Source organism: Zeus faber (genome assembly GCF_960531495.2).
Source record: "Zeus faber genome assembly, chromosome: 21".
Lineage (NCBI taxonomy): Eukaryota > Metazoa > Chordata > Actinopteri > Zeiformes > Zeidae > Zeus > Zeus faber.
Window position 1 is genome coordinate 14,185,931 of NC_137208.1, and position 22,819 is coordinate 14,208,749.

At 44.3% G+C, this 22,819-nt stretch overlaps 1 protein-coding gene across 3 annotated transcripts; it reads right to left on the reverse strand.

Annotated features, from left to right (window-relative positions):
- Positions 1–2,432: 2,432 nt before the first annotated feature.
- On the reverse strand, positions 2,433–22,619 carry LOC307246740 (sodium- and chloride-dependent betaine transporter-like). 3 transcript variants are annotated; one of them, XM_080022738.1, is made up of 16 exons: positions 22,608–22,619; positions 22,028–22,234; positions 20,385–20,519; positions 19,544–19,684; positions 18,692–18,809; positions 17,784–17,834; positions 16,801–16,930; positions 16,188–16,322; positions 9,499–9,602; positions 8,377–8,501; positions 7,643–7,755; positions 7,414–7,551; positions 7,192–7,294; positions 4,406–4,506; positions 3,227–3,373; positions 2,433–3,134 (listed from the first exon to the last, which is right to left on the reverse strand). In XM_080022738.1, exons 2-16 carry the CDS (start codon positions 22,227–22,229, stop codon positions 2,955–2,957), a joined length of 1,923 nt encoding a protein of 640 aa, XP_079878864.1. In that variant the 5' UTR covers positions 22,230–22,234; positions 22,608–22,619; the 3' UTR covers positions 2,433–2,954. The 3 variants fall into 3 exon arrangements, with proteins under 3 accessions (XP_079878864.1, XP_079878862.1, XP_079878863.1); XM_080022736.1 differs by lacking the exon at positions 22,608–22,619 and adding an exon at positions 22,363–22,463; XM_080022737.1 differs by lacking the exon at positions 22,608–22,619 and adding an exon at positions 22,331–22,450.
- Between the last annotated feature and the right edge of the window lie 200 nt (positions 22,620–22,819).

The window sequence follows — 22,819 nt, forward strand, 5'->3', positions numbered from 1 at the left end:
CGCGGTAATCTCCGTCGGCGGCGCCGCCTAGCCGCTCCTCGCCGCGCGGGAGATGGAACCCAGAGGGGGTCGGACCCGTCGGGCATATTCAGGTTCCGCTGGGAGATGTTGCAGAGTGCGGCAAACGGTGCCGGACTTCATTAGGCGTCGACGACGACGCAGGAGCCGACGCGGGGGCGACGCGCGGTTGACGGCGGAGGGATGCGTGACAATACGATTCATCACCGCCCCGGCAAATGAGTTCTGGGCCGCTGACGTTTCACCAAGAAGGGGAAGGGGTCATCTTTCCCGCGGGATGCAGTGCACGTCGGTGGCCGTTTCGCGCCGCTGAGCACCGGGGGAAGCGGCCCATTGTTCCAGTCCCTCAGACTCACGGATATCCTTGAATTCGACTCAGGGCTGAACTGAAGAGGGAGTTTAATTGGCTCTATTAAGCCCACGTTCCATGTCTGGGGACTAACGTGCCCTCATGGGACAGCCGGTATATAATTTCGATATTGAGGCCAGATTGATGTCAACAATAACTTCAAAGTGCCATTCAGACCCGGCAAGAGTAATGATCCACTAACCATAATAAGTCTCCCATTGGATCACTCTCGGCGCCATTAGAATTTTAACTCATATTATTGCCGCACGAACAATATGGTTTGTGAATCGCCTTATGGTCATTTTCGGGCGCGGATGCATCCAAATTCTCTGAGTCACGCTTCTTCATCCAGGCTCATGAAGTGAATATTGCTCAGAGTTTCTGGTGTGAGGGTGTAAGCCGGCGCTCGCTATTTGAAGGTGTCGGAAGATAATGAGCTGAGGGTAGATTATCAGAGCGGTGTGTTTTACAATTGAAAACAATGCTTCAGTCCCTGTGTCGTTCCTCCTGGAGGGAACCTTAGAGAGTAGCAACCTCCCACGCCCCCCACCCTCCCCTCCCCTCAAATCCCTATTTTTGGAGGAAATGCGGCTCACGTAACTCTATCTCGTTGCCTTTTGTGAGATAACGCAAAATGAGGCAGGTTAGTGCGGCTGTTTTTAATATTCAGGAGACTAATTTGGGGCGAACGACTATGTCTCAAGTTTGTGGTTACCTCCACAATTAACCCTTCCCACACATTAGGTGTGGACTTCATCGTTCATATACCCTGTACCAGTGGAGGAAGGAGTACTCTCACATTTACTTGGGTAAAAGTACAAATACCCTGACACATAATTACTCTGGTACAGATTACTGATAGGACCACGTTGAAACGTCTGCTTCAGTACAGGTATATAAGTGCTTGCTCTTATATGTATTTCAAGCATTTAAAGTAAAAGTACTTGTCACATCCATATCCAGTGCCCTGATATAACAGAACCTATAATGCAAGCGTTATAGGTTATTTTATATCAGTTACAAATACAATTACATGAGTATTACATGACAATATCAAGGTACAATTACAAGTAATTGCACTTGTAATTTTAATTGTAATTCTACTTTCCACCACTGTGCTTCACATTGTATTCCGTGACCGGCCTGTCGGTGTGGTTGTTAAGTACCTGACGAAGACTCGTCTTTATTCAACAATTCAGGGGTCAAGGGCTTTGGAATCTACTGTCTGAAGTTGATTGCATTACTAATCAAGGCTGCATACTCTTAATTAGAACAACGTTTGCGACCGCCCTGTTCTTTGCCCAACCACCCCCAGGGGTATGGTTTGCAGCTTAAAATGGTACAAAATCGTCAATAGAATAAAAGGACATTTGACCATGAACACCACACTCACCCTTCCACCCGTCGTTCAAGAGAATCTCACGTTCTCAGTGGCTCATTTCGACTGGCTCAGTGGCTCTGATTGGTCGACTCCACAAGTCCCTCTTTAAAAAAACTCACCCCGTTCGACCCAGTGGGAAGCTCTTTGCCTCCCGGGACAGAGCTCGGCGGTGCTCAGGGTCATTATTGGTTGGTGTTGGGGCAACCAGGAATTGTCTGATAATTGAATGCCAGTTTGGATTTTACGGATGACTGAGCTCAGCGCTCGAGACCCGATTGGTCCACGTAGATGGACGATGCCGCCATGGTGTCAGAGGGTGCACCGACACTTATGTGGATCACAACACCTTTTATTAACATTCAAACTAGGCCACTGACGCACAACAGTGACGGTGAGATGCGCTTGAATTGATAGTTGACACGGATAGTTACTAAACAAAATAATACGTTGAGACAGAATATTGATCTGTTATTGATTTATAACTTGTATGCCTGGTTTGAGGGGTTTCCACTTCCAATTCCACATTTTTTTTCAACAGTGATCATTATTCAGAAATAACTGGCCGCTGATTGCAGCTACTGACCAATCAGAATCGAGTATATCAGAGCTGCGTAATAAGGCTGTTTATTCTTTTCCGGTGGAAATCAATGAGCAGAATGATAAAAAAAGGCACAAACATTAATATTTACTATCATAGGCAATGCTGATATTTTTATTAAATGTATAAAGCTGACTGATATGCTTTTCTCCAAGTCCAACTCAGCTGACACGTGACACATGAATCAAAAATTGGCTTCTTTTTCAAGAATTTCTTTTGAATTCCGGACTCCAAACAAATGACATACGTGTGTTTCATCGTTTTTACATAGAACGTGGGCGATCTCGTTTCCACATTCTGTTTACACCTGAGAAAATGGCAATGGAAAACTATCACGGTTTAGGAAGATTTGTTAATGAATTAGGCCAAATACACATAGTTAGTGTGTTTTAACATAACAGGTAACACTTCTAGGCTTTTACATAGCCGGTCAAAATAAAAAAAATAAAAAATAATAAAGAAAACAAGGTTAAGAAGATAAAGAGATAAAACCAGAATGAAGTGGCAACAGGCGTACTGATTTTACTTTTGAAATTGTACAAAAATATAAATGCTGTTTTGTTTTTTGTTTTTTGCTGAAAATGGGACACAGGAGCAGTTCCGATTGTTCAGACGCCGGTAGGTTCCCCCATCTTGATCTTTTCGTCCCTCGGTCCCGCCTCTCCCGTCCCCCCGCCGGCCGGCTTCCCCTGCGACTTCAGGATGACGCGCTTGCACAGGGTGAGCACCGGCTTGTGAGGCCGGGCCTGGCGCAGATCGCTGGACGGGGTGCTCATGTTTCGGCGGTCCTGAAAGAAGTGCCAGGGAGCAAAAAAATACAAATGAGCAAACAACACACCGAATGTTTGGCAGGGGCTTCAGGGGACCGAGGTGCACCCACCCTGCACGCCGACACCACGATGTACACCGGGATACATATCAGAGGAGTCAGGATCAGCAGAGTGGCCACAGCCGACGCCCAGCTGCCCGGCGCGTAGTTGTATATTGTCAGAGAATCGCCGCTCTCTAGGTCGTACATCATCGTCATCTAGAAAAAGGTGAAAAAATAATAATAACAACAATATAAATAAGGTAAGGCCATTGCTGTGTGCAAGGGCTGCACGGGCAGGTCAATATGATATATTATTCATATCAGGCAGCCTCATCATGTTGTCATCTTGGGAAAGTAATAGTTGACTCATATGGGACAAAAAAAAAAAAAAAAGAATACTGTATACTACTGCAGTAAGAGTCTTGCCGTTTTGATAACTCGTAATAAATGACGGTCCCGTTCTTTGTTTTGAATACAGATACAGTTTGGGGGACTCTCACCGAAGGAGGTTAAGTGAAAAAGGTGAGATAAGAACGATAAAGTTTTCTGAGTAAGACAGAAGTCTCTCTCTGATCCCCCAGCCTAAAAGTACTTTATTTTATTATTGTATATATTTTTTTATTATTTGTAGTATTTAGTATTTGTATGCCATTGCATCTAGGACAGAGTTAGCCCGCAAGTAGAGTTCAACTTCTCAACTTGCAATGCAACTCTTTACTAATTCTTAAATCATCAAGAACTGCTGCAGCAACTCTGTCCTGCGGACGACCTGTGAGATATTTTAAACACAATAAATCAGAGCTCACCGAACGCAAAACCCTTTGAGTAGAAACAACTGCGTTACTTCTCCGCGTCCGGGGGAGTGTGTCTTTTCACGCACCGATTGACTCCCAATTAATTCTGGCGACTTGGCTCATTCTTTCACACGGCGCCGTTCAATTGTTGCCTTGTAACCGAGGAGAACTACACCCTGTTCACGTAGAAGCCGGCTTTATTCCTACCTCGTACAGTATGTTGTGTCAGCTCAAGCTTATAATTACTGTCGTGGAAAAATGGAGAAAAAAATGCAACATCTTCTATAGTCAGCAAATTCAAAAGGGAGGCAAAGAAACAGGCAAATGGGAGTAGACAGGTCTCAATTGACATTTTGACACCTCTGGGAAATAGAGAGACGGATAAAAGAATGGGAGACTGATGTAACAGAGGGAGTGACAGAGGCAAATAAATAAAGACGGATGGGTCCCTCACCCCGCAGATAAGCGGCGTGATAAACATCCAGCAGTACTTCAGCACGGGGTTCGGCCTGTAGCCGATCATGTCCTCGATGTTGTCATAGAAACGGTCAGCGCCTGTAAATTCACCGCAAAGAAAAGTTGTGTCAATCAGAGATACGACACAGTTTTTCCCGATTTGTTCCTCGGGAAACCCCTCTGACCCTTGGCAGGGTTTTAAAAATATATATACATGTATTTTTAACTCTGGGCTAACAATGCGGGACACCTCACTGAAAACCGTCGCTCATATCCAGTTGACCGTTTTATTTTCTACCTTATAAAAGATATGGATCACTGTAATGTTATCAACTGGTATTTAGAAGCTTCAGCTAAGAAAAAAAACCCACAGCCAAGTAACCACAGCAACATAGTGAACTATTCGCCCTGCAAAAACCTTCGCCCCACATATGACAAACCCAATTACTGTTATTAATGTGACATTGGCGATATCCGCATTGATGTCGTCAAGTCTTCCCATTATAGTTTCTATGTAGCGTCACAAGACAGAGAAGCAGGGAACTGGTTGCCCATGACAATGATCATTATTAACAGACGGCGTTGACAGACCACTGATTGCTGCTATCGACCAATCCGAATCTGGTATTCCACAGAGCAGTGTTATAATATTCTATATCTTTACTGCTATGTACTGTATCATAGACCTACGTGTGGTGTTTGCAAGCATATATTATGACCAAACATTTAAACAAATATGGGACATTTTTGACCTTCAATGCCTCCATATCAATAATCTGATCATAATTAAGTAATTACGATTAATTCTTCCATGCTATATTTAACCAAAACTAAGGTTGAAAAATGTACTTTCACATTTATTAAAGCATTAACTATTCATTGCATACAGGACAATGATCAGAAACAATGAGTGCAGATATACATTATTCATTCGACTAGAACAGCGTGAAAAAAATATATACATATCTACAATATATATAAATAGCTCTATATATAAATGAACTCCAATGTGGTTTTTAAGACCAGTATAGACATAATTAAAGCTACAACACAATATTGCAATAACCAAAATCCAAGAGGATATCTAGTCTCTAACGCAATATTGATACTACATCAATAAAAAGAGGAAAAACAACATTGAGACTGTATGTCCAGTACTGTACAAAGATATACATTTTGGTCGCTGTGTCATCCACACACCGAATTCACAAACACAGATATGAATACAGAATGCGTTTCGGACGAAAGCGGCGTGATCCAAATCCGGTTTTGGAGGCCGAGGCATCTCCAGATGCGGCACAGTGTCCGCGGAAGCCCTCTGACGAGGCAGAGGAGCAGAACAAACTCCCCCAATACGTCAACGTTAGAGGAGGTGTCAGCTTCGGGGGGGAAGGAAAACAGATAAGAATCCGGCGGAGGCGCAAAATAAGCAATTCAACCCTCACTCCAAAAGCACAAACACTTTCAGAAAGCGGCCGACCGCCGTATCGCAAAGGACGGTGAAAACATTCGTCGCCGCGACTGGGCGGGGGAGAGGATGTCTTCAGCTCCCCGGAGGGAAAACGTTTTTTGTTTTTTTTGTTTTGTTTTTTCGTGGTGATAATTTTAATGCAGCCCTGAGCCCAGAGAGAGAGAGAGAGAGAGAGTGAGAGAGAGAGAGAGAGAGAGAGACAGAAAGATAATTTCCAGGATGAAGAGGAAGATGAGAGTGTGACGGGTGCTTTTCTTCCAAGGGATTTAGTCGTCAATAGTACTGATAATGAAGAGCAAACCAGTGGTGACAGCTCCGTGGAAGAGCCGTCCAAAATGACAGAGGAGGAGGAGGAGCCTCTGCGTCATCAATGAATCATCAGCGCCGTCAAGGAGCGGGAACTTGTGACTTTTAAGCGGTCCAAATTGGACAACTCACGCACCAAAAGCGATGTGAGAGAGAGTGTGTAAGGCATTGTGTTCGCTCAGAGTTGACTCGGGATCGGCTTTGAGATCGGCGACCACACCAGGCCACTAGAGCCGACACCGTTCACGGTAGGGGGCGCCCGGCCCTCTCCGCCGTGCGGAATCCCCAAACCCAAAAGGCAGAGACGAATAGGCTTTTTCTCCGAAGGGGGTTTCGGCTCTGCCTGCTTGTCCCGTAATTACTACCTTATGGCCGCTTCTCTGGTCAAATCCCTCGCAGCATGGAGAGTTTTATTTAAACGAGCTCAGAGAGACTTGAGAAGCCAAGTGGAAGTCAAAGGAAAAAAGAATAGGAGCGTGCTGTTTGATGTGAGGAATAAATCACTAAGACACCCAGAAAGCCCTGGCTTTTCAAGCCGACTGCTGTGCTCTTTCGTTCAGAACCAAGGCGTCGTTCCGGCCAGCTGTCCGAAATAATAAAAGTTTGTTGGTTAACGCAAAACTTTTGATTTGGCTGTTTTGCCAGTTTATTGATCGATTTGAGATTTAAAGGGAATATTAAACGTAACAAAATGATAGAGTGAAATTAGAATATCCTCATTTGGAAGAATAAAATAAGACATTAATATATCTGCATGTGGTTTTTATGCTTTTCTTTGATGAATAATTTGGGATGGAAATGGCTTCCTTGAACAATATTTTTTTCCTTTTATTTTCAACAATACCATTATTAATCAAATCAAAATAATAAACAATAACAATAACAACAAAAATAACAATACTATATATAAGACAACCACTGCTGTCAGGAGTAAGGAAATTGCCTTTATGACGAGTACAATAAATTACTTTAATTCGGCGCCTCCTTAGTTATAGTACAGAACGCACCGTACACCCAGCCGATGACCACGGTCTCCAAGCAGGCGAGGAAGAGCAGAGTGGTTCCACTGGCACCGTAGGTGTCGATCAACTGGAAGAGGACGATGCCTCCCTGGCAGAGTTCAGACCACGGAGCAGACGGGCGGAAGAAGAGACACGAGAGAGAAAGAACATTTTCAACGACTTGTTTTGTCTTCCCGCGTCAACTCAGCCCAACGGTTCCGGCGATACCTGCGTGACCAGAGGTAGTCCCAGCAGGAAGCAGACCACGGCGATGACCAGCACCAGGATCTCCCTCCTGCCCGGCCTCCGCAGGAAGCCCGGGAACATGTCGGTGACGGCCGTGGCCAGGCTCTCCACGCACACAAACTGGGAAGGGAAAAAACACGCAGTTCAAACTGAGTCGGGTTGTTTTTTTTCTCCCCTTTTTTTTTGACATTTCGCTGAGTTCCCTACTGACCTGACTGTCCAAACCGAGGAAGAGCAGCATGAGGAAGAAGAGCACGGCCCAGAAAGAGGAGCCGGGCAGCAGCGTCAGGGCTTTGGGGTAGGCCATGAAGGCCAGACCAGGACCTGATTGGAAGAGGGATTTGGGATTTTATTTTAGAGAGGTTTATTGATAATATTTAACTTGAGGTTTAAAGTATATTGCCAAACTTTTCTATCTATCTATCCATCTATCCATCTATCTATCTATCTATCTATCTATCTATCTATCTATCTATCTATCTATCTATCTATCTATCTATCTATCTATCTATCTATCTATCTATCTATCTATCTATCTATCTATCTATCTATCTATCTATCTATCTATCTATCTATCCATCCATCCATTCCTCCTTTTTCCTGCTATGGTGGTGACATTTCTATTCTGGAATATTGAATAACACAGTATATGGCAAAAACAACAAAGCATGTGATAGATGGCTAGATGATTCTAATCAAATTGTGTTAAGTTAAATCCTCCACTCAAAAATCTCCACCCGTGTGTATTTCAAACCACACTGGTACAGAATGGCGCAGCAGCGTGACTGCAGCGCCGGGCAGGTCCCGCTTCTCTTTGAAAGCAGAATCTAAACACGAGATGCCATCTTGTGGACGTTGGCAGACATAGTACTGCAGCAATATCATCCTTTAAACTCATTTCCTTTCAAGTAAGTTGAAAATGTGCAAAGTCAGGAGGGATCTTACCACTAGAGGCAATCTCTGCGACGGGCAAGTTCAATTGGTGTGCCATGAATCCCAGAACGGAGAACACCGTGAAGCCTGCAAAGACACTGGTGGCGCTGTTCAGACAGCAGAGCGCCACACAATCCCTACGAGAAGGGAAGAACATGCCAAGATGACACATGCGACAATATAATGTGTGTATGTATGGTAATTAAAAGGGCAAAATAACTATACTGTACTGTTTGTCATAACAACCAGTATTGATAGGATGTTTAAAAACCCAATTCATTCCAATTCATCTTGTTTTTCCCGATGACCTTAAACGCCAACAATACGTTGTGTGTACATCTGTGTGTGTGAAGGGTGGTGACGACAACCGCATTAACGCAGTTACCTGACGTCACCGTGGTATAGTGCTCATTACCGTCATCACCGCAAATAATAAAATATATATATATTATTCTGTATTTCATTATTTTTATTGGTGAAAGTTAGGGGAAGATATGAAATATAAACATACTAACCATAGTTTAGTTATCATCATTGACTGCCTTCCACCCTATGTTCAAGGACCTCTGGATAAACTAAACTTTTCAGTTTCTCTGCTCGTCACTGGGAGGGACAGGCCATTAAACATAGGGGGGATTTACTTTTTGATTATTATTAATTATTTTTAGAACGACTCAGAATTTAGTCAGTGGAATCGGATCTCGTCTGTTCAATGTGAATAGAAATGGGGCACGGCCAGGGGCGGAAATTACGGGGGGGGGGGGGTTGTTCAGATCCCAGATCCCCCCTTCCTGGGAAAAAACTCTGCCCCCACCCCCTATATCATTGTAAACATAACTATATCATTTTAAATAATCGCGGCTCTGCAGCCCTGATCGCTCCCACTCTGACAGCACCGACTGTGCCCACGGCACACCATGGACGGGTGCCAAAAGTGTGTTTTTATTATAGAAGTATGTTATTTTACTCCGTTTCCATACCTTACCAAACAGCCGTGTGTGATGGGGACACGCATGGTGCCCCCCCCCCCGTCGTCAAACAGCGGTAATACGATTAGTTTCACAGCGGTAAGAAAAAACTCCTAGCGTCATAACCCTAACCGTGTGCGTGCGTGCGTGCGTGTGTAGCAGTGACCTGTAGCAGTTGTTGTTGTACTTGTTGTAGCTCCCCAGAGCAGTTAGCACTCCCTGACACACGGCGTAGGAGAAGAACACCTGAGTCCCCGCATCACGCCACACCTACAGAGGAAAGAAAGAAAGAAAGAAAGAAAGAAAGAAAGAAAGAAAGAAAGATAGAAAGAAGACTGAGAGAACATTCGTGAGAAACTTTGAGGCAGAGAATTTCACACCATCACAACAACCTGAAGCATCTGGTTTCCATTTGCACCGCCTGTTGCACGAGGCTATAAAAATGTTGTTTGCTCCATAATTAACGATCAACTGAGAACGTCCAAAGAAGCTCTCCCGCGGCCAAAAACAAAGTCTAGCAGGAGAAATAGGTTCCCAAGTACCCGCATGCCATTTTTTAGTAACCTGTTTTATTAGGACCCTAATGGTGTCTAGTAAAGAATTCTTTTATGTTGCCACGGTCAGCTAATGGCCCATGGGGTTTGTTTGGCTTCTATCTTGAATAGATGTCCATGACTGTCCATGAGTGGTGAAAAAGGCAGATTTTCATGACTCCTAAACGAGACAAAATACAAATCACAAATGAACCCACGTGTTTATAAAATCTTGACACCAGGAATCAAATGGAAAGGTAAAAAACAGGCATATAACAAATTTTAGGCTCACAACAATATAACTTTTGCTATTTTGTTTTGGAACAGTTTCCTGCAGTAGCCAAATGAAACTAGTTTATTCATCATCATCAATCCCCACCTCATCAAAAGTGATGGTTGTTTGTGTTGGTTGGTTGGTCGCTTGGTTGTTTTTTTGCAATATCTTTGCAATGAAAGTACAATCAAAACAAACCATAAAGGTGAAAAATCATCGCTGCTACTTACTAACTCCACTCATGCCATGGTCACTACTTATTGTTCACTGGTAACTGTTACTTACAACTTTCAAATATCAATCGTCACCACCTGCCGTATCTTGCTGAGAGCAAGAGCAGAAGGGAGGTCTGCTCGGCATATTCACCAACATCCCAGCCTATCAATGCTGGTGCCGAACCACATCTGCACGAGCCCAGTACTTTGAGATATTGCTGGAGATATGTGGGCTTATCGACGACCCTGAGCTCCCCAAGGCTGGGAAACATCATGAGCTGAAGCCGGCCCAAACCAAGAAGTATGAGGAGGCAGTCCAGTGCGCTGCCATCAAGAGTTTCACCAACCCTTTCCAAATGACAAACGCCTCTACTCTCTTGCCTCCGGTGCTCCTGTCTCCCTTGAGGTTGAGGTTGATGTCCTCTGTGCTGAGGCTGTTGGCAAGGCTGCCAAATAGGCATTCATCTGAGACCGGCTTCAGGGTGGGTGTGAGACAAGCTTATTCCACCCCCTCAAAAAGCAGAAGCTGCTGACGATGGAGGCCTGCAACAAGGCGGTCAAGCTCCCATTCTCATAGGAAAAGGTAAAGAAACTTATGTTCTATGCTTTGATATATTAATTTGTACAATATCCTACCAAATCCAATATCCTACCTGCTTAGCTTTATGCTCGGGTGCATTGGTTGTACTTCATGCTTGTTCTTGTGTTGCAGCTCATCTAGAATCAGGAGCTGAACAACCTGGCCTTCCAGCTGCTCATGAAGTCACAGGTCCAGGAGGAACCACTTGATCTTTATGAGCTGATGTGCTACTACCTCTCACCTGTCCCTCACTCCCTTGGCACTCCTGGTGGGTGCCAAGGGAGTGCCAAGACCAATAAACCCATCATTCTGCACTTCCTCTTGGATGACAAGACAGATGAAGTACACTACCCCAAGGATGCTATCTTCATCCAAGATGGCAACACCCTCTTTCATGCCGTCACAATCCTGCCTCATATATTTGAAGCAATCTGCCTGCAAGTACTGGGCCAGATGGTGACCAAGAAGCACTTCATCTTTTCCTACCGGCCTGACTCCATCACGGCACAGGAGACACTGAGGAGCACTTCTCTGAGAATTTCATAGTGGAGGGTACAGCCACCAGGAAACCCTAAGACTTTAAGCTCATTCTGGACAATGAGGGGAACAAGCGGTAGCTCTGGCAGTTGGTGCTTAGGGTCTGGGGGAGTAAGGAGGCAGCATCCCGGCTGCAAAGTGCGAGACAGCTGCTCTCATCATAGAGGGAACAGCTCATCAGCTAATATCATCAGATGGAGAAGTAAGTTGATTGATCCATACCTAGGAAAGTTCAATGAGGTCTTGTGTTAGCAGATTGTTTGCCAAGAATATAAATTACCATGCACTGGGGTGTTTAGTGCCATATCAGGTTGAGGTCACCAAGATCCATGCCCTCCGGTCGGACCAGGAGACAGACAGCCGGATTGTACACTACCTGCGCAATGCAGCTGGGCTTCAAGTTGGTAATAGTGAGGACCGCAGACACCAACATCATCTTCATCCTCCTGTATCACACTGTCGCCATCAACCTTGTAATCTACCTTGACACTGACATGGGCAGGTACCGTCAGCTGGTCAATGTCACAGAGCTGGCCACCTCTCCAACCCTACTGCAGCACCCTGCTTGACTATTATGTATTCAGTTGTGAGGACGTTACCCGTGCTTTTAAGGGCAAGGTGGTAGCGCTAAAAAAGCTCCAGAAGAACCGCAAATTTGAAAAGGCTTTTAGTTTGCTGGATGAATTTTCAGATAATTTGCAACGTTATGTATATCGAATGGGATGCAAGATTTGGAAAGAGCAAACTTTTACAAAGAGCAATTATTCCAACAATCTTTTTACAGTCAGCTGGGCGATGAGTGGAAGGTTAAGCAGGAAGTGCAGGAGCAGCTGGAGGGTTTCACATGCGTGATGTACAGTCACGAACGTGAGATATCAGTCAACCTGTTCAAGATGCTGAGGGAGATTGTGGGATTAGACGAGACACTCAGCAGCATGTCGAGAGTCAATTTTTCCTGCCTGGCTCGACCCATCCCCCACATCCTGCGGATGAACTATAAAATGGCCTGTTACAAGCGGACAGCTGAGCCAATCTTCTGGAGGCGTAAACCTATGATAAGGGTCAGGCGTGGGAGAAGAAAGGGGGAAGGGATTTTGGAGTGTGTCTGGTATTGTGGACCAATTCGGCCCCGATCTCTAATTGACCTGTTGGTTGCTGGTGTCGTCAGGGATGATTATGAGGGGGAAGAGGATGAGGTGGAGATTGATAATGAGATGGACGATGATGAAGATCAGTGAAACAGGGGGTTATGACGACTTTTGCTTTCAATTAGCTAGTATTATCACATTGCCATCTATGTCGGTTAAGAGTGTGTGGTGTGGGGATGGTGTGGTTTGGGCAGCCACACCTCTTCTGGGTCTAGGTAATTGGGGTCCGGGATCAGAGTGGATGCATTCTTGTTGCTTGTCGGTTGGTCTAAAGAGCAACAGGTAAAACCCCCTTCCCCACACACACTCAGGAGAGGAGCCCTTGTCATGACACGTGTCCATCTGCTCCTGAGCTTCCGGGGCTTATTCCACCTAGCCCACTCTCTACAACAAACTGTGTTTTCTCAACCCCATCGTCTGTGTCTCTGTGCCGGACAGCATTGAAACTACCACAGAGTAATTTTCGCCACTCACATGGACATCAATTCAAGATAGCTGCCATACGAACCTCATGGGACATTAGTTGACCTTGGCAACATTGAAAATTCTTAGCTAGACACCATGAGGGTAGATGGGGAATAACCACAAAGGGCATTGGTATTCCCAGTTGTGTAGCCTAGTTTACTGTAGTGGGTATACTGTGATGATCCCCTCACAGCCCGGTGGCAAACGTAGGGAACCTCTTCTCTACGGAACCTCTGCATTTGCCTGTTTTACGAATTTTCGGTTTCAAATTTAAAACTTTAAATAATTGTCGGACAGTCTTTATTTTGTTTTAAAGTGTTTCATGAAAATGTAAAATGAAATCCTTGGGAGGGCAGCGCTATACGCTGGCAAAGTCCCTTGAAAAACTTATTTTATTGCAGTTATATTCTTCAAGACCTCTTCCAAGACCAAACTGACAAGTCCAAACTATTGGACTGTTATGGAATGTTCGAGACCATCCATCTATCCATCTATACATATACCCATCTATCCATCGAGCCATCCATCCATCTAGTCATCTATCCATCTCCATCTGCTGTCAAACACACACTGGTCCAGACGTGGATTCCCACACCACAACACATTCCTCCCCCAAGCCTGGACCAGATCACAATTAAGGTTTCCTTTGCAGCCAGGGAGAAAAAGGAAAAATGGACATTGGCACGACAATCAACACTCAGTCAAATACAGATCTGTTTCACAACAGCGTTCAGATGTGATAGGGTCCAGTTATTGTAAAACACGGCATTAGCGGTTTTGGGAGAAGGGATTGCGTTGTTCCCCTCAGTTCCCCAACTCAAAAATTGTAAAGTATATCGGCACTTTGACTTTTTGTCAAGCATCTGCACCGGGATCCTCAAGATTCTCCTCAAGGCCATTCTACAAAGGCAGAAGAAGTATGGAGATCAAAGTGAGCAAAACAGCTCCCACCAAACTAAAAACACGCAGTTTGTGAAACGAGAATGCCATGAAGCTGTGCTTGGAACATTTGGTTTTGTTGGCACGGTGTCAACCTAGTCACAACGTTGCGATCAGACTGGTGAGAGGGCGTTCAGCCCAAGCGGATCTTCTTCAAACAACCTTTTGAAATCAGATAGTCACAAGGGAGGCTGTGGACAAATCGTCTGGGAGTGAGAGTGGAAAACTACAAGTAGACTTCTAGAAGCACGGGTCCGGGGGGCTGCTCTCGGACACATCTTGACTTCTTTTCTCTTACTTCGTGTGGAAACGCTACAGCACACTGCAACGTATTTATACGTTTCAAAGGACTACAATGTGTGAATGTATACATCTCTCGGGCAAAGTATATACACACACCCGCGGCGACGTGAAATATTCAGAACGTAGACTTACAAACCTAAGTACACACACAAACTTCAGAGATAAGGTAAACACAGTTATGGCTCTGTGGAACTGGAAAAAGCAGGAAATGACCTCATGATGCACGAGGCTTAACAGCCCAAGACATTTGACCCTGGAAGCCGTTCAGCACCCTCCCCCCTTTCTGTGAATTGTCAGAAACGGGGGGGGGGGTACGAGAGGAGAATAATATCCCTCTTGTTTAGCACACGTCGCTCACTGCAGCAGATGTGCAGGCTCAAATGTTCTGTTTTGGGGTTTCACTTGTTCCCGTTTTGAAACGCAGACGTCGTGCTGTAAATATGTCGATAACATGTGCCTGCAACATGTGACATGTAACAATCCCTATGAGGGGACATGGTTCTATAAAAACACAGATAATTTAATTTTTTTGTTTAATTTCTTCTGTGTGTGTGTGTGTGTGTGTGTGTGTGTGTGTGTAATGTTGCAATGTTCTAAACTGAGATAAGCTCCGTGCCAAAGAGGTTTGGGGTTTTCCTTTGCTTGTTAAGACCTCACTTCCTCCCGCAACTGGAATTGTGCGGAGGATCGGGAAAGGGAACGTTTCGGGGGAGGAAGGGGGCTTCTCTGTTAAGGAGAGGAACAACGCCGCTGTTCACTCCAGACCGGAATGTACAAGAGGATCGTGATGTCTAAGTAATATTACGATTTTTAGCGAGTCTTCCTCCATTTACTGCAATGTTTTCCACAGACGCACGCTTGTTTTGATAATAAAATGGTTCCATTGTTTTCTCTAAGCTATCCCTGTAGTTTGTACTGTATGTACTGTAGGTTTCATTCACGCAGCTGTGCAGCCTTTTCTCAAAACGGGACGCTCGGCTACATCACTCCCATGAGGAGTTCATTCCAAGTAATGGGGGACAAATCCACTATTTGCGTGCAGTGCAAAAACCCATTCCACATTTCAGGCAAAGCCAACATGGTGCCACAGCAGTCTGACTTTGTCAATTTAAGGGGTTAGTTAAAAAAATATATATATTGCTAAATTCCTTGTCTGCTGTTTGCTTTTTCATTTCTGTTCCGCAGCATTTTGTTGAATTGTGTCCCACTGTATTTCCCTGTGTATTTACTACACATCTAACAAGCGTTCACAAAGATAAGATGGTCACTCGCCATGAGAAAATTGCTTTGTAATCAATGCAATCGACTGCATTTAAAAAGGCCGCAAATATTTTGACAGGACCTGCCGAAAATGGCTATCTGCTAGTTTCAGTAAAATAACCTCACACGTATCTCAACACGATGCTTTTATACAAATATGGGATGAATGTAGGTCACCTGTGTTTGTTTCTCTTTTTGAAAGTTCATATTTCTTTGGTTGTCGCACGCTTCTAAAAGCAGCAGTTTTCCCAGCGTCGCATAATTCGGCAGGTCACCCATTTGTGTGTACCACCAGTAACAACACAGTGGCACAGCAATGAAAATAGTGACAGAAAACAGCAAATTTAGCAATAAAATGAGCATCTTTTTATCGAAATAACTCCAAAAGTCCGACTGCTGGCATCATGTCAGCTTGCCTGAATGAGTTTTTGCACTGAATGCAGATTGTGGATTTAGCCCCCATTACTCGCATTGAACTTCTGATGGAGGGATGGAGTCAAGCTTCCGGTATGGAGCGGGAATAAGAGCGTCCAGTATAAAACAGGGATAAAGTTGAAAAAATCGAGGCTCCTCCAATAAAATGAAGGAAGACGGTTCCTACTCTAGGATTGGCGAGCATGGTGAAGTCAGGCATGAGGTAGAATTTCAGGCCCTCTGCGGACCCTGGGAGAGTTATGCCACGGATGAAGAGGATGAACAGCATGAGGTAGGGGAACGTCGCTGTGAAGTACACCACCTAGGAGAAACACGCCCACACACGCACGTACACACACACACGCACGCACACACACAGACACACACACAGATCAAAAGCCACAAAACACACACACACACACACACACACACATTTTGTGAGTACACCCCAGTCTGTACAGTGTAAGTGGATGAAAAGGGTAGAGCTGGGTATCCTTAGTATTTTACGGACTACTCCAACATTTCAGATTCCAAATGCACATATCGTTGGAGGCAATAAGACGACTTTCAGGGGAGTGGATCTTACTTAGTTTTGAAATAGATAGATAGAGCTTTGCCCAGCAGTTGCCGGTTCTCCCAAACTGGATCAATAGCAATGGTCACAACACTCCCAACATCCAAGGAATTGCGCATCATCATTCAGGATCAACAAGAACCACAAGTGTGTTGACTTATACTGTACACTCTGCTGAATCAGGTGATTTGGCAGGATACGTGGTTTTTTTCAGGGAGGTGCTCACCTTGCCCGTGGACCTGATTCCCTTCCAGATGCAGAAATAGCAGATGACCCAGGCCACGAGGAGACACAGAGCGAGGTCCAGGTTGACTTCACCCAGGGACATCGTGTCGTCCATCCTCAAAACACGGTGACTAGGGGGGGGGGGGGGGGGGGGGTCAAAGACAACATCTGGTATCGAGTCCGAGGCAGCTGATTACACGATCCCATAAACACTGAGAAAAATGGATAAAAACTTCAGCGCTAAAGCTTCATCCTACTGCAAATCAAACAATCTTGTATATAAATCCACAATGTTATGAGAGCGTGGAATACAAAAAACAAAACAAAATGGTGGAATCCATCTTCGGACGTAATTATGTCCATATGTCTCTGTCTCTGGTCGGAGACGGACGGCAAAAATCTGCAGCCACATGAATACAGATGTTATAGTGTTTCAGCATTAACCATTGAAAGCTCGGGGAAGAAGACACATATTGTTTTGATCGAGTCGCAATCAGGGTTTTCTAGTATCTGCACTTTTTTTTACGAGGATCAGGAATTTATCATGTGAGGGGCGGCGGGCGCGTTACAAAATACCTGACAGGGAAGGAGAGCGACAGAGAGAGAGAGAGAGAGAGAGAGAGAGAGAGAGGTCAGGGGGAGAGAGGGGGAGCGTGGGTAAAGTTGAACACTACGGAATTCGCACTGAGCGCTGTAATTCGTCGTTCTGCGGTCGTCTGTGGTATTTGATTGTCTCATTTCCCGCTTGCTTGCTGTGTTTGGGTCGCCCCGGACACACTGCTGTATTTTCGACTCCCTTCGCTCAGGCATACAGAGAATAAACCGATACCCGGAAGAAATGAAGGGCTAGGGCTCGAAAATTCCCCAAAACAAACCGTTCATTAATAATTAAAACATCGTTTGTTCTTGTGTTTTGTTGCCTTGCCTACGTCTGTCTGTGTGTGCGTGTGTGTGTGTGTGCGCGCGTGTGTGTGTGCTGCTTACAACCAAAACTCCTCCTCGGGTGACCTCAATTCAAAGATGGCGGTGCTGTTCCTAAAGTTTAAAAACAAACAAACAAACAATCCAACCGGCACACAAGCACCGTAAGTAACCAAGGCAGAGACGATCACATGTGGGTCAAATTATAATGTAACATTTATCTTAATCCACCTTGAATAAAGAAGGCGGACGTTATGGGCATTATGTTGCTGATGAGTCGAAATCCATCAAGTCCTCTGTTTTGGGTGGCTTTTGCTACTAGTCCCAGAATTACACTCGCTCTAAATCGAGGCGGCGGTAAATAAGACGTATTTCTTTTTTGTGAACGTTCATCCATATCTGCGGTTTACTGACGACAACTAGCTACGCTGCATTATCAAATTCACTGCGTCATCTGTGCATTGTTGGTGGCAAATCCCGACCCTGCCGCCAACAGTGGAAAAACATAGAGGGGCACATACATAGTGCAAATACGCGAATGGATTTTTCTTCTACAAGTGCCAGCCCCAAAACAATAATCTTACGGATTGCCACCTTAAATGAGGCCTCACCCTATTGACTTCCGGTATAGGTGGAGTATCACTTCAGCGGAATACCCAACGTGGTGAAGGTTGGATTCATGTGAAAATCATTTTTATTGATTGGCATTAGAAAAGGACGGACATAAAATAATCCAGACAATGCTAATGGCACTTACAGCTTGGAAGGGGAAGCAACCCTTTCCTCCTAATTGAGCTAATATATTATATTTATTATGTGTGCAGGATAATTGCAAGTTGGACGCAATCGTGCAAAAATCAACGTTTTATCGCAATTATTTTCTTTCATCATGCAAATAATGACATCAATCATGTATCTGGTTAGAGTTGATCAATTCTAAATACTAAACGAGGAGAGACGGAGGGACTTACATCTCGATGCTGTCGAACATGTAGTCGCTGTCCGTCCTGTTGTTGAGGAAGGACCAGTTTGACTCGGAGTTGAACATGTGGGGGTTGGCATAAATACCTGATTGGTCGTGGCACATCTCTGAGGTGATTAAAATGGGAATGATGGTGAACTTTCCAGTTCCCTCTCAAGCATACATACAGTACACACTGCGGCGATGCGTTTGACGCAAAGTAGCCAAAATCAAGATCGGCATACTGTATATATAACACACGGAAACTCAATTTTTTCTCTATCAAAACATAGGCTGAACATTTTAATTTAATCCAAATTCCAACGTCCACGTTTTGCCGATGGGAGGTAAGGTCACATACTACACATCCAGAAAGTGAGGTTCGTCCGTTAATTTATATCATGCAAAACTACATTTATAACAACAAAAACAATTTACTTTGCAATCATTTACAAAATAGATATACCTATTTTATACTCGACATAGAGAACTTATATGTACATATATATGTATAAACATGTTTATACATTGTTATATGTATATACATTGTATATACATTGTCTTTGTATATATATATACATACATAATAATAATGATTATTGTATTTGCTTACTTTAATATACAATATAAAGATACGTATATTAATTCAAAATTTGTTATAAATGTAATTTTGTATGATATATATTACCTATATGTATACATAGAGTATACTGTATATATATATTCACTGTATGCAATCTATGTACTAGAAGGCGGGTAGCTGTTAATGATGTACAGACACATTTCACATGTCTCGTCACAAGGTGTTAGAACTCTTTTCTGCGTCGAGTTGTTTCTCTGTTATAAGTCCACGGCATCTTACCAGTGTTCCAGGAGTTGTCGCAGGTGGACCAGGGCAGTGGACTCCAGAAGGAGTTGAACAGGTAGAAGATGACCCAGGCCAGCACCACGATGTAGTAGATGTTCAGATACATGACGATCACCTGGGAGGCGATGCCTATACCTGCCGGACACAGCGGACAGCAGGACAAACCCATAATAAGCTATCAGCAGGCCCGACCTTGAACGCTGTCTTCAAGAATCTGTCTTTCCATTACAGTGGTACTTCACTTGAAAAACACGCTTGCGGACTGATTTGTACATTTCAGTTTGATTGATATACTGTATACAGTAAAAGTATATACAGTATATTAGAATGGTAGGCTCTGGGCCATGGGTGGTTTAGGACCAAAGTAAAACCCAAGCTAAGCATTTTTAAAAGTTCAGTCTTGGTAAAACTCTCATGGCATTGCCCAAACGCAACACAGTGAAACTGTCTGACTTCATACCAAATAGTGTAACTAATCAAATTGCAAATGATATGTGTACATTGTTTTAATTAAATGCTTAAGTGGCTGGACAGGGGAATCCCTGTAGCTCTGTCTTAAATAGGCACAATAAAAATGAATGGATTCGTGTGAGTAACCTTTGACCTCCTTTACCACTGTACAACTACACAATTTCATACCTTAACATTTAGCTGTGCTATAGCAGTTTTTGGTGTGGATTTTCCCATCATACGTGCGCCCGCATTTCATTGTGATGTTGCCCAGTCCACTCTGACAGACTCCGACAAATGAATTAACCTTGTTTGACCCCCTCCCCCATAAGCCACGTGAACATCCGACTAGGCCTCATTTTTTTTTAAATATATTTTTTATTACCCTCAAACATGGGACATATCTTCCTCCAGGCAGTGACTCCGCCCTCGCTGGTATACTGTCCCAACGCCGTCTCCAGGAAGAACACGGGGATACCGCAGAACAAGAGGAACACGAAATACGGAATCAGGAAGGCGCCTGCGAGTCAAGACAAGTCGAGTCAGAGGAATAAAAAGACGGTTTACTGTGACCGATGAAATTTGCGTCAACAACGTTCATTAAATCGAGCCCAGGGAAGCTGTTCCGGATATGAGTTTGAGGTGGGGACAGCTTGAAATGGACGGTCCCCAGGCACTGAAGTCTTAAAAATGGACGTCCATGAATTGTCTGCATCGCCGTTTCATGTTTACATCAGTCTGGAACAGTCAAGGATCATGTGTCTCAGTGCATGACATTCAAAAGAATCCCACCCTGTATCACTGAAGCCATAAACAATGTGACACTTATGACGTGTAACAATTTATTAAAGTCCCTCCAGGAAATACCCTCGGAGAGAGACAATTTCAATAGAATCTATTGCAAAATTGAACAGAGTGGTAATGTAATTGATATTTCACTTGGTGGTAAATTTCGACGGTAATAAGACGTCAGGGCAAGTCACCATTCACTCCCTTCTTCATCTCGTTCTCTCGCTCCCTTAACCCGGGCCCATACATTCATTTTGTTTTGTGTGTTTCCAAGGTGACGACGTAATTATTCATTTTGTTCCTCTCATCTGTTTTGTTTTTCTCGCTGTAAATCTGGATCTGTTTAATACATATTTGCCGGTTATGCACAAGCACGCACGTGCACGCTCTCTCTCGCACGCACGCACTCACACACACACACACACACACAAACACAAACCCTCTCTCTTTCATACATACACACACAAATGTTCTCTCTCATATACACACGCACGCCCACACACACACACAAACCCTCTCTCTTTCATACACACACACACACACACACACACACACTCTCTCTTTCTCATACACACACGTACAAACTCTCTCTTTCTCATAGACACACACACACACACACAAACTCTCTCTCTTTCATACACACACACACAAATGTTCTCTCACATATACACATGCACGCAAACACACACAAACCCTCTCTCTTTCATACACATACACACACTCTCTCTCTTTCATATACACGCGTTCTCTCTTTCATATACATACACACACACACATACACACTCTCTCTTTCTCAAACACACACACTCTCTCCTTCATATACATACACACACAAACTTTCTCTCTCATACACACGCGCACACACACACACACACACACATACAAACCCTTTCTCTTCCATACACACAAACACACACAAACTCTCTTTCATAGACACACACACACACAAATGTTCTCTCATACACACACGCGCGCGCGCACACACACACACACACACACACACACACACACACACACACACTTTCGCTGCACTCTCTCCATACACTCTCCCTCTTTTACCCTCTCCCACCCCCCTCTCTCTGTATCTCTCTTTATCTCCCTCTCCCCCTCTCTCCAACACACTTTTAAGGTAAATCCAAGTTTTTTGGGTTTTTTTTTTTTTTGCATACATACTTAAAAACCTCAACGTTCGGTTCCTACAGTGCAGCCACCATCACACGGTGGCCTCCGCGCACCCACCTCCTCCGTTCTTGAAGCAGAGGTACGGGAAGCGCCAGACATTCCCGAGGCCGATGATCTCTCCGGCCATGGAGAGCAGGAACTCCCTCTTGTTGGCCCACTTGCCCCTGGGCTGCAGCCCCTCCTGGGGGGCCTCCGCCTGGGCTCCGTGTTCAACCCCGCCCGTGGGCGCTGGTTTATCCTCAGCCACGTACTCTCCCATCCTTTCTGTTGTCAGGACGTATTTTGTCAGATGGAACATCATGTACAACCGTTTAACTTGGAGAATGAACTTGCATGCGTTCACGAAACATGCACACACACCAAGGGCGTTGGAAAAGTTGTATTTTACGCACACTCGATCCCTCCGCAAGCCTTTGAAAAGGAGCCAAAACGGCTCACGAAAGAACGCAAACGAGCACACGACCGAGCAGCAGGCGACGAAACGACGTCAATCTAGAACATTAAAAAAAAAAAAAAAAAAAAAAAGTTTACACACACTTTAAAAACCCAACCGTTGAAACTACAAAGGGCTCGCAAGTTATTAAGTACGGCGCAGTGGACATTGTATTGCAGAGTAGTGACCCCGGAGCGTACTCACCGCGACAGAGAACAGACGCATCCAAGGCGAATGGGGCGGGAGGCTGGCTGCACAGACTCTCCTCCAGTGGGGTGGAGTCCTGCCTGTCAATACACAATAACACATGAATAGACACATTATATATACATTATTATTATTATTATTATTATTATTATTATTATTATTATTAGTAGTAGTAGTAGTTGTAGTAGTAGTAGTAGTAGTAGTAGTAG